This window comes from Oenanthe melanoleuca, chromosome 3, assembly GCF_029582105.1.
Source record: "Oenanthe melanoleuca isolate GR-GAL-2019-014 chromosome 3, OMel1.0, whole genome shotgun sequence".
Lineage (NCBI taxonomy): Eukaryota > Metazoa > Chordata > Aves > Passeriformes > Muscicapidae > Oenanthe > Oenanthe melanoleuca.
In genome coordinates, this window is record NC_079336.1 from 82827293 (window position 1) to 82840234 (window position 12942).

The 12942-nt window shown below is 39.2% G+C and overlaps 1 protein-coding gene across 3 annotated transcripts in view; it reads right to left on the reverse strand.

The window, feature by feature from the left end:
• TTC7A (tetratricopeptide repeat domain 7A) overlaps positions 1-12942 on the reverse strand; it is a 169877-nt gene that overhangs the window by 60542 nt on the left and 96393 nt on the right. For 2 of the 3 annotated variants that reach the window (XM_056488736.1, XM_056488738.1), the window contains one exon: positions 3-119. The exons of the other annotated variant lie outside the window; for it this stretch is intronic. In XM_056488736.1, the coding sequence (XP_056344711.1) occupies positions 3-119 (117 nt within the window). The remainder of the gene's footprint in view (positions 1-2; positions 120-12942) is intronic. 3 annotated transcript variants of the gene reach the window in all.

A 12942-nucleotide genomic window follows, 5' to 3' on the forward strand; every position in this document is an offset into this window, starting at 1 on the left:
ACCTGTGCTGTAAAACACTGTATACCATCTGCCACATCTGCAACATGTGTCTGCATGTCACCAGAGCCTCTTCAGGTCCTTTATGTATCCATTCCAGTTTTACTTTGGTGAAGAGTAAGCTGCAAGATGAAAAAGAATAACTCCTATTTTATTGGCATCTCATAAAGGTAGAGAATCAGTATCACTCCGGAGAGATCCTGGCAGGCAGCATTTTTACTTGCTTTGTGCGTGCAGTAATAAAAGAAAACACTGTAGCACAAAACATTTCATTTGGCTCAACTTTGATTCCCCACAAGGAGATGAGAGGATTAACAATATTCCTCAGCTGCAGTCAAATTTGCGTCACAAAGCTGGCAGGACAGTGTTAAAAGCAAAGCATTGCAAAGCTCACAAGGTGAAACATATACTGAATCTCATTTTATTTTGGACAGTATTAAAAACAGGAGAAAAAAGAATTGCCATAATGCATCTGCCCAGGCAGTTTTCTTAGTCTGGCATCTTCTTATAGCACTGGCTTATATAATAAATTTCAGACAAAAACCCCAGCACACTTAACACACACAGATAATTATGTAATGCCTCACAGGAAGGAAATGCTTTTTCTTAACCCCAGCTGGCACTCATCTCATGCCCCTAGGCAAGACAGCTGATAGCCTTGTACATTCTTGTTCTAGGTGGTGTAACTGCTGCTACTATTCTTATACCTAGGGAAGACATACTTGCACAGACCACTGGAATTCAGCAGAATTGGGTCACACAGAGGTTAGAAGCCAGATTTGGCAATGACACAACCTACCAGTCGCTGCCAGCACGGCTTTTAATACCATCTTTACTACACCCATTTTATCTTAATTGTGAAGATGATTTATTTCTTTTATACTATTGCAAAATTACTTTTCTGCTTTAAATGTTTTCACCAAGCCCAATATCAACACAATTTTAATTCACTTTATATGGCCAGCAATTAATCCCCTGGAAGCATGTACGTGTACATACATGCATACAGCAGCTGAATGCTAAAAATCCTAAAAACAGTTTTGTGAATGTGACCTGCGGGCTCCTGAGGAATCCAAACTACTTCAGAAAGAGATAAGAGCAACTGCATATACAATGCTAGAGAAGAATTTGCAGCTGAGTAAGAGATCCTTCACTTGGAATAATTAGAACTCTATTGCCAGTACTGTGTTGTGTGTATCTACGGGCATGTGCTAAAATGGCAGCTCCATTTGGCACTTACAAATGTTAGGGTGAGCATTTTTGATTTTGGTTTCTTGTTTGGTTGGTTGGTTGGTTTTTCTTTGGGGGGGTGGGGATGGTAGTGACCAAAATATAACCTAACTCTATCAACTGCTATAGTGAAGTCTGCTCATGGCTGCTGCTACAATTTGACCTGGTAGAACAAGTATTCCACTGAATTTCTCAGGGACAAACTTTGACTGGGAAAGGCAGATCAAGACTCATAATCAAGGGAATTTGTCTTTACCCTCTACTATTTTACATCCCTACTCTATATCTTTGAGATATATATATCTGTATCTTGTTACTGGTGTGAGCGAAACAAATGCTGGTAAGAACATCATCTGCTCTTAGGGATGCTGACCCACTGAAAGGAAATGCCTTTATGACTTAGGTATTTGATGCTAAAACACAGACTGATCAAAATTTTGCTGGGATAAAGATGTAACAGCGGATGGATGCACCATTAATAAAAAATAAGTCTGAATTCAATGGAGTGGTTAGCAATGGAACTGGCCAGTGATGCCTGCTGCTCTGTATTCCCAGTGAACTGGCATCATAAGAACAAAGCTTGTTTCAATACAACAGAATATAGAATCAATCACCTGGCATAAGGAATACATATCACACTAGAAAGATGGGAGTGCAATGGTGTTGAAAGAGATGTGAAGTTCCTGAGCAGCAATAGAGTTCAAGGGTCAAACAACCCTTAGCATCCTTATTCAGAAATGTAATCAGGTAGGAGCTGGAAGACGTGGCTATTCTTGATCAGAGCATTGGCAAGACTCTTATTACAATCCTGTTTCTAGTTCTTGCTCTTTGATTCCAGAAGATGACTAAAAATGTGATACAGTTCAGAAAATGGTTATGCAAGTGATCTGAGGGCTGGAAAAACGTATTTCATCAGAGGCTTGAGGAGCTCAGTTTATTTGCTTTAACCAAGAAGCAGCAAAGAAATTGTTTTGCCCCAGCCTGCAAGCATCTACATGAATTCTTTCATTGTGAGTCTTTGATGTAAAAGAAAAGAGAATCTAAGAATTTGTTGGAAGCTGAAACTAGTCAAATGGAAATTCATAAGTAAATGCATCACATAACTATCAAGGAAAATAATCTTGCAGCAACTACCTTGTGTGAACAGTAAATTCTGTAGTCATTAAAGCCTTTTCAGCAAGGCAGGATAACATCTGGAAAGCAATTGTAGTGTACAAATAGAAGCTGTGGGTTTGATGCATAGGCTCATGAGTGAGTTTCTTTGGGCTGCACAGTGCAGACTGCATCACCTTCCTTCTGGAAGTTAGTCTATTAAAAATATTCTTCTAGTCCCAGAAACATTGAACAATCTCTTCTATTTTAAGCATATAGAATAATTTTTAAACCACTACAAAATTTCAAAATGCAAGACCTTCTAAAGCACTGTACAGTGCTCCCTGCAGCAGAACAGTGGTCAAGGAGACCAAGGCCCAGAGACCAGTTGTATTACATCCCAGAATAACACCACACTTCTCAACATGGTAAGATACCACTCAGTATTAATTAAATAGAAGAACCTGTTAACAGTCAAACTCCTGGACAGGAGGGTTACATTAAAGGCTTCTTCTTTTTACATTAGTAGGGACATAGATGGCTTGTCAGCAGGCAAATAAAATCACTTCATAATATCTTTATACATTGCAGGTAAACATTAAAAAGACAAAGCAAGCATTTCATCACTCTGCTGTTTACTGCTTACAGTGAGTATATGTCAACTGCTCTGGATGAAGACACAATGTTCTATCTCAGCAGAGAGAACAGCTAATGAAACTGGGGGAAAAAACAAGTCTCTCACAAAAAATAATGAAGCCTCAGCACAATACTACAATGAGTTGTAAGGCACAGGCACACTACAGGATCTTGGAGATACCATGCCCTACTAGCTGTGGCATGTCACCTTGGGAATTGTGTTATCCATGCTACTGTGCAGTCTTATAATGAACAAACCAAAAGACAAATTGGAAAAATGTAAGAAGCAAGAAGAATCAAACCATACCAGTGGCAGTAGTAAACAATGTAATTAAACATGATAACTAAAAGATGGAAATACAATCAGGGTATCAGGCTGCATGTGTTATGCACTGTTAGTATTTTTCAGTTTCTAATAAGCTTTGTAACAGTGAAACCAGATAAGTAAATATATAGATAAAACAGTGAAGCAGTATCACTTATCTTAGGATTATAATTTTATTACTGAGCTAGCAGTCTTGCTACTCATAGATCTAATTAGTATTGTGCCCTATCAGTGTCTGCACACAATTTTAGGGGCATAAATAAAAATTACTTATGCACAGATCTTATGTTATTGTATTTCTTAATATCATTGTACATTTGTATGATGCAGTGTAGACTTTTAAAAAGAGTCAACATATAAAAATATCCCCAAGATTACCAATATAGTTTTGGTAATTCTATTAGCCTATGAATATGAAAACAGATTTGGGCTAAAGCAGGTATATAAATTGCTACTACATAAGCATAGCAAAACAGAGCAAAAAAATCCACAAATCATTCTTGTAATGTGTATGATTTCAGGGACAGTACCAATGGAAAATAACCAGTACTTAGTCTTGATACGAGACTAAGCTCCTTCTCAGAAGAGGTTTTTTGTGGTGCATGTGGACAGTATGCAAAGACTTTTTTCTCTAATGGAACATCAGGTTACTGCCACAAGCAAATACACCCATCTCTCACTCATCACATTAAAGCTAGCAAATTAAAATCTGGATATAGTCAAATCTGGTGAGACCTTAAGTTCTGAAAATGCAAAATGAATTAAAAATTCCATTTCCCAAGTATCAAAACTTCAATAGTATAAAGTACCATATCACTGTAATATGTCACACCTCGACACAAAAGGTAGAGACTGGAATCTTGGGAGACCTACAAAAATTTTCAGAAGCAAACAAGCTGCTTGATTTCAAAAGACATTCAACATTTGTCTTCATAAAGACTAATTTCAGTTACTTATACTCACAATGTCCTAAGGACTGGCCAAATACACCTATCTAGCACTTCCAAAAGTCTTCTAATCCTATATGGCCAAATGCTCAGCCTTTACGTTCTTTAATATTACCCATGAAGAGGCAATTCTTTCCCATCCCTGAAAATTTAATTACTGAGGTTTAATAGCTAATATTTATTATCACAAGATTTCACAAGGGCATATGTGTACTATAAATGCTTATGAGCACATCTGTGGAAGTTGTAAGTTGCTATGTATAGCAATAACCAATTGATGACTTTATCGATGCTCTAGGACTTAAATACGATTTATTAATCAGTTAATTATTGGGACTTTTAAAACCTGCTTTAAAATGGAGTTCTTAGTATCAAATGTTGCTCTTGTACTACACATTTATACAGCATCACAGTGGGATCTGTGTCTTATCATTGGCAAGCAATAAATAATGCCAGTACTGTAACAAACAATAACACCTTCCACTCATTTCAAGGTTGAGAGACTAAATTAGGACTAATGACTATTATACAGTCATTTGTCTATATATTTTGCCATTCACTGTCTGCTTAAAACCCCTGCAGTTTTTGAGAGCTTGTCAGCAGCTTCTCAAAGATCTACATGTCTTCGAGCTTTACCAGATCGGTGCTGTCATTCCCCAAAGCCTTTCATTATTTACCCAGATTTGTCTACCTACACACACAGCTGCTGGGTTATTTTGGATTCTGAATGCAAAAGAAACAAAACAAACCACCAAAACATGCAGCAGTGCATCTTAATTCACCAGACAACTGTGTACAGGCTACTGACCTTCTCCAGCTAATATGTGTACTTTGTTCCTGTATTAAGGGATGGGATGCATGTGCCTGCTGGTTTGTACAGACAGAGACAGAAAGCAGTGACAGCCCCAAGAGCAGCAAACGCAATTCGAGTGTCGGGGTGATGGGGTGTGGAGCAGCAAAGTGCCACTGAACAGCAGAGACCAGCTCACTCTCCCATCCCTCTGAAGTCATGATACATATTCCACACCAGAGACAACGAAAAGCAGCGGATTGCCCCAGCCTGGATGAGTGGAGGACCCAAGTATGCCCTCTGATGAACAGAGAGGTGTGGATTCAAACCCCCTACACTTTGATACTCTTGAATCAGTTTCTTCTCCTTTAAGGTAATGGATACAAAAGGACCATACAGGTGAATACAGGACACAAACTGATCTAACAGAGCTGAAAAGAGGATGAAAGAGACAAGGAAAATCATCAAAGTTTTGGAACGCTTTTGATATACAGAGATAATAAACAGACTTCTCAGCCTGAAAAAGAGGCTGAGAGAAGTGATGATAGATTTATAAAATCATTAATAGCATGAAGAAGATCAGGAAGTAAAAGCAATCTGTGTTGTTTCAACGAAAGAAAGAATATCCAATAAGCAATCAAACTGTGGATTTAAAATGAGTAAACGAAGTGCCTTTTCATACCACACAAAAGTAAACTGCAAAACTCATAGCTGCAGGATGTTCTGGAGCAGACACAAACATGTTCAAAAAGGGATTAGATAAATTCACAGATGACAGGTCCATCAGGAGCATTAAAGACAACCTAATGCAATCTCTGGCTCCAAAAGCCTCTGAGTCAATCTGCTGACAGAGGCAGGGATCACATATGAGGGGCAGATCATCCTACTGATTTTCCCTGGGCATTCACCAGATGCCCTGCTGAAGCCAGACAAGCCCTTAGTTTGATCAAGAATGGCTACTCTTATATTTTGATACAACAGGAACATGACTGCAGCTCATGTTCTTTTTATAACTCAGATTGTCTGTCCTGTTTTATCTGGAACTGTGGTATCTTCACAGAAAATCAGCTACTCAGTTTCCCATTCATTGAGTTTAGCTTCAGTGGTGAGTCACCTAAACAAGTCAATTAGATAATGGATACTCTTTCACCGTAACTGTTATGGTTTCATTAACCTTCCTAAAACACCCTAGTCAAATTATGAATAAGGAAAAAAAAAAACAAGGAGGCAATATTGGGGAGCTGCTTTTAATCTCCTGTATTTTTGTTGATAAAATCAACATCAAAGTTGCTGTCTTCTCAAATAACTCTTCTTGCTGTCTCCTGACATTTAAGGGCACATTCTCCTGTTAAATTAATGCCAGCAACTCTGACTGCAACCTCCTTTTATAACTTCATGCTGTGCAATGTTATCTATCACTTTCCCAACAAAAATAAATTGATCATATACTTTTACAGACATACAGTCCTAATTTTTATGGCTCCCTGCCCAGTTAGCCCCCAATATGAACAAAAAAATAAAACCAAGAAATCTGTCACCATGCTAAAAGAATTACTGACTTCATCTTCCTAACCACGGGAAACAGCAAACTCAGAGCTGCCATCTCCTCCTTTATAAGAATGCCCTGCTCTTAGACCAATCCTGCATGACACCAGCAATTTGGTTAATGTTTCTCCACAAACAGTAACACCTACAGCACAGGGTGAAAACAACTTCCAGAGTGATAGATTCTAGCCTACTTAAAAGTTAACACAATAGAGACAATTCGCTGTGCTCAGCCTCTTGGCACAAGGCACCTAGAAGGTTATTGTTTATAGAAAAGGAGGGAAACACAAAAAGAGGCGATCAGGAAAGCCAAGATCACAGCTGAAACTGTAGGAGACTGCAAAGCAAAAGCAAGGGAGCAGCCACTGGCATGGCTCAAGCTCTGGATGTTTTTTTTCTTGGACTGCCTCCTCCTGCAAGCTGAAGCTTGCACCTGACGGCAGAAAGACCTCCTGTCTGTCAGATGAAGGTCCTGCCCATGGACTATGCTGCATAACTCTGCACAGACCCAAATCTCACCTCCCATGACAAACATGTGCAGCCAGCCCAGCAACCACATGCACTGACTTCAGCATTCAGGTCCACCAGATTCACTTGTGACACAGAGAGCAAATACGATACTATGAATATTTATGTAGCCCATTCAGAAAGTGCCCCTTAATCAAAAGGGCATCTTGTAACAAACCTCCTTTATCTGCTAAACCCAGGCTGGTTGTCACTTGAAGGAAAAGAAACAATTAACTAACAGTCTGGAAAAAGCAAGCCGATTTGCTTGGAAATTAAAAAAACAAAAGACACTAAAATTCTTTATCTTCACTTGTATCACTTCAGTATCAAGCCATATCTAGTCATACCCAAGAAAAAAGGCAAAAAAAAAGAAAGGGTGGTAAGAACTATTGCCTGCGCTCCTTTTATTTAAGTGATTATTTTTGAATGCCAGACTTGCGGTATTTCACTTTTTATTAAGAAGTAGGAAGCAAATTGTTTGCAGAGCTGATAAAAATGCTTGTCTCATGCGGTTACACAGAATCCTTTGGGTGATACACCTGAAGAGTTTTTATCTTCCTCTCACCCTGATGAGGAATTGCCAACAAAACAATTTCGTACTATCGCAAATCATCTGTATTTCAGTCCATATCTTGTCTGAATAAAAACACAAGAATAATTTTCACAGTTTTAAGTTTTACAGCAACACCTGGGGAAAAAGTTCCCAGTTTTTCTATGAAGTGTGTTTACATCAATTTTTATTTGCAATATAAAAAGAGGCATCCTTTGTAAGAACAGTGAATTAAATTTTACCTTGTAACAATTCAGAAGATTTTAAACTGAGGTTTATTCTGCAAGTCTCCTCCAGCATTGTTTTGTGAATTTTTTTCTTCTCTGACAGACTCCACTTATATTGAATATTCCCCATTGTGCTGGACACTGTTATGAACACATTTGGAAACCAGAGCCAGGTCTTGGGCATTCAAGGCCAGGAGCTTAGAGGTCCACTTCCTATTTAATTTCAATCATGAATCACTAGGAGTTCAATGCACAGCTTCTCCATCCAGCAGACCCAAGAACTCACACTTGAACTCAGGTGAGGCTGTGGGGCAGAATCTCATTTTTGGGTGGAATCAGACACCTATGCGGCAACACACAAATGTCAGCGCGATCCCAAAGCTGATCTGGAACACAGTCCACTGCATTCCACCCATAGGGCAGTGTGGTGAATATCCTGTGGCTTGGGCTGGGGACCTGGGAGAGCCAGGCTCCACGCCCTGCTGTCTCACATGGCTGCTTGGCCAGTTCTGGGCAAGTCGATCCAGGCCGCTGTGCTTCAACTCTTCCAAACGCAGAGCAGATAACGGGAATGACCTTTGCAAAGCATTTGGAGAACTAGCTCCTTCACCATCGCCTGCCCCATATCCTTTACATTTAATCTCTTCATACGGGTGCTCTCAACTTCAGAGTTATTTGTGGACAGGAAGGAAAGCAGGTTGAGTTCCTCTGTAACTGACATCACTTTCAAAACCTTTTCTCACCACCTGGGCCTGATTTGTCAGAACTTCATCAGATGTTCCCCCTGAATAAATTCAGCCAGCCCTGATCAAATAGGAATTAATTTCAAGGGCAGAGCCAAGAACTATCACACTGCCACAACCACTGGAACAACCCTTGATTTACAGAAATGAAAAAGGAAACCAAGACCAGGGTCTCTGATTGCTGAGCAGAGATCCTCCCAGAAAAGAAAAGAATATTAACAGACTAAGCTGAATATTTAACATGCTGCCAGTACGTCCTATCCCCAAGGACTGCAGAATTGGATGCTTCACTTACACTTCTAAACTGTTGTATTTTTCATAAAAGCTTCTATGTGTAGTTTAGGCTGCTTTTAGAGGAAAGGATACCAGGACTCTGGCTCATAAAGTAACACTCGACCTCAACCTCCAAGTCACCTCAGTGTACAACGAATAACATAGCTTCCTTCTGGAAATGTATGCCTGAATCCTGATCCATGTATTTAAAACTGAGTTAAATACCTCCTAATTAACCAAGTGCCAAGGTAATAACAAGTGATAGCATAATCTTATTATAGATGTATAAATTATGCAACCAAATACAGTAAAGCAGAACCCCATAAAGGATTAAGAAAACATTTCTTAAAACATTAATCTTAATCTTAACATTTCTGCCCAACTTGACATATTTATGAAGCCTTGCATATTACTGATACTTGGAGCCAACACTCTGAAACTGCATCATGCCCCCACAGTATTAGCAAATTAGAACCACACAAAATCTGGCTTTGCTATAAAAACAATAGAAATAAAATAAGCTTTTCTTTTTCAAACTGCATTACGCAATGTTGGTAAGCAGAGCTCATTCTTTTAATTATTTTAATCTGGAGCAATATAATTGATGCCACCTTTATATGCACTACTACAGTAACACACTTAAAGGTCTTCAACTTTAAGCATGAATCCTGCTGAAATCAACAAGAAACCAATTACTCCTTTCCTTAAAAATTAGCATGTGTTTAAGAGCCCTGCTAGATCCAGGTCTTTATGAGGAGGATGATCTATGAGCTTCTCTCCTAACTGCTTAACTTTTCAGAGGACAAAGTATTAACATGAGTAACACAAGAAGGGCCAGAGTTTGCCGATATTTAGCACGCACTGACTGCACGTCTCAGCAGAGCTGAAGAAGCTGGAAATCAAACACCACTGAATTTCATTATAGAATACTGGTTGTGGGACACATGTGGGCATGTTTCAGCTTAGCTTCTGGCTAAGACAACCCACCATATACCTATGATAGTTCAATAGCAGTGCTTTTTACAAGATGACGTTGTTTTGTAAGATATGAAGGAGCAGGTTTATATGCCAGCCTGAAAAAATATAGGGAACCACATGGTTAAAAGGCAGAAAAAGTGACAGAAAGGAAGACAAACAAAAGTTCCTTCATTTCTGAAAACACCCCTAACAAACACAATCTCAAAAACAACCTCCAAAAAAACCCCAAACCCAAACAAACCCACAGTATCTAGAACAAACCTGTGTTTTGGTAAGTAGACAGAAACTTGCTGGATTCACCAAAGAAAATTCCAGAGAAAGAAATGGGTTATTTTCCTACCATCAGGAATCATATTTGTCTAGGCCTGCAAAGCAAAACCTTGATGTTAACTGCAGACTGTGTCAGCACCAGCTGAACACAGTTAGTGCAGGAACAGCAGCAGGAAGACACAGAAGCATGACCTTTAAAGCAGAGCTAGGGACCAGTGTACAGACTGAGGTCTGTACTTCAACAGATGTGCTGAAGATCAGCTACTGTAGTTTCACTCAGTCCTTCACTGCCATGACTGAACTAACCCAGCAAAACCTGTGTTACCACTTGGCTCAACTCAGTACACTGACTTGGAAAAATAAGGCAGACAAAACTGTATTCATGGATTGCATTTTCACCACAAAGAATGTTTTGAAGATGAATTTTGAAGATGATGATAAATTTCCTTATTAAGTTCTTACTTAAGAGTTCCTTTTCACTTTGTACAAGGCTAATTGCAGAGTTAGGACTTGTAGCCCCTAATCCCTGTCAGGTTTGAGATCATGCAGATTGGCTTTGGCAATGGTGGCACTTTGTCATGTTGTTGCCTCCCCACCAGTAAAGATTTCTCACAGATCACAGGCCAGACAGCTGAACTGATACTGTAATAGCTCTCCTTAGCCATTACTCTGAGATAAAAACTCAGAATAAAAATTGTGAACAGCTATGTTTGTTTCCAGCCATTTTCTTCCTAATAATTCCCCAACTACACACACCAACCCAAGGACATTGCTGACTTACAGAACCCAGTTCCACAGCTTGCATCTTTGACTACTATTCCAGTGTCAAGTTTTCCCAGCAAAAAGCTGTGAACAGTTTAGTTAAACATGAACATAATTCAGGATTTTGCAGGCTGTATATTAAATGCGAAGCTTTATTCTTTAGCTTTGCTGTAAATTTGAACTGCACTCTTGCACGTATGACTCCAGACTTCTACATTCTTACACTGTACAAGTAAGCTGAGTCACTGCTCACAAGTAACAATCAGCAGTCTCAACCTGTCAAAGACACCTAACAAATTTCAATTAGAACTGCCAACAAAAAATAAAAACTTAGAGAAAAGGTGAGAAATATATATGCATGGTAAAGAAAAAAAAACCAAACCAAAACAAAACAAATCAAAAGTAAAAAGAGAATCCATGGCAGATTGAACCTAAAATCAGATTAATGGATTATTTTTCTGCAATATACTACACCCCAATATGACAGGTCTTCCAGCTGTGCTGAGAGAGATGACACAGTATTATACATCTAAAGCACTGCATATGTGATTAGAGAAAATCCTTTGAGAAAACATGCATAGTAATTACATTTTAAGCATTCAAAAATATTTGGCCTTCTTTCAATAACAGTCTGAAAAAACACCTTAGTGTAAAACTGCAAATGCAATTTAAAGGCTAGCTGGAATTAACCAGGTCTGACTGCTGAAAAACAGGTTTCATTTTACAGCACAGTGCAGGTGACAGGATTACTGGTTTTTGGTTTACTTCTGTGTTCTTCACCCACCCACAGAAGGCGGGTTTTTTTCTGAGACACAGTCCAGCACTTAGCAACCACTGACCTTTACAAATTTTTACACAACAGTGCTTTTAAAACTGAACTCTGTTCCAAAATTTAGAGCTAACAGCTGTAAGGAAGCAGGTAAAAAGAACTAAACCTTCAGGGTCTGACAGTGAGCTGAAGGTAATCAGCTCTGTTCAACTGAAATGAATGGATTTTTATCTTTTTAAACTAGCTGAGGATCTGGCACTCAAACTTCAAGTCAGAAAAGCTCAGGCAGCTTTAACTCCCTAGAAAAGAGAATGTATCAGATAAACACAGAAATGAAGTGCAGGGTTAGTGCAGTTTGATCAGCTCACGCCCTTCAATGAATGACTCATTTGAGGAATTCTAGCCTTCCATACATCCACAAGGATTCTGCAACTGAAAAGAAGAAAGGAACAGAAGTGATGATGCACAGCAAGCAGGCTATGCTATGTAAAAAGGCTGCTTTCAGCCTTTCACAGGGAAGAGTCTCATGCTTTCCTTTCTCCTGTGTGGAGAGAAAGCCTATGCAGAAATGCCAGGCATGCATGGGCTGCCAGCACTGACCATGGAGCAGCCCTGCAGCACAGCAGCCTGAGGCCAAACTCTGCACCTCAACATCTCAGCCAAGGAGAGGGACAGAAAGAGGCTGGACTGAACTCACTGACATCTGAACACAATGAAATCTCCATGTTTATACAGTGCTACGTATCCTGTTAACTCAGTGCAGAGCTCTGCAGAGTAAGAGATTGGAGCACACTCGGATAAACCAGAAGAGTATATTTATAATCTGTGCCTTCTGAGAAGTTAGCAGCATGTAACAGTTTTTTCTTGAAGTAAATCTGAAGGGGAAGGACAGATATCAACCTAAAAGCATTAAGAATATTTTAACTGTTCTGTTTACCATTTACCACTAGGCATAAAAACCACTTTGCATTTATGTACATCTTTTTTTTTTTCCCTCTCTTAAAAGGCCACCATGCAAATCAGCTGTAATTCAGAGCTCCCAATCTAATTTCTGTTTCTTAGCTTTTCTAAGCCAATACATCCAAAACACAGGTATAGTGGTCTTCTCCATTCACACCACACTGAGGGCATTGTATTTTCATTAATATGTCCACACCCTTCTTTAAGTACCTCACTGAAAGGATATCCAAAAGCCACTGTGCAGAACTCAGTACTCCAAGGCAACTGAAAATGCTCGGGCTCTCTGCTGACCTGATTGACAGTTTTTCCTCCAGAAAGCTTAACAGAACTTGTCATTATGT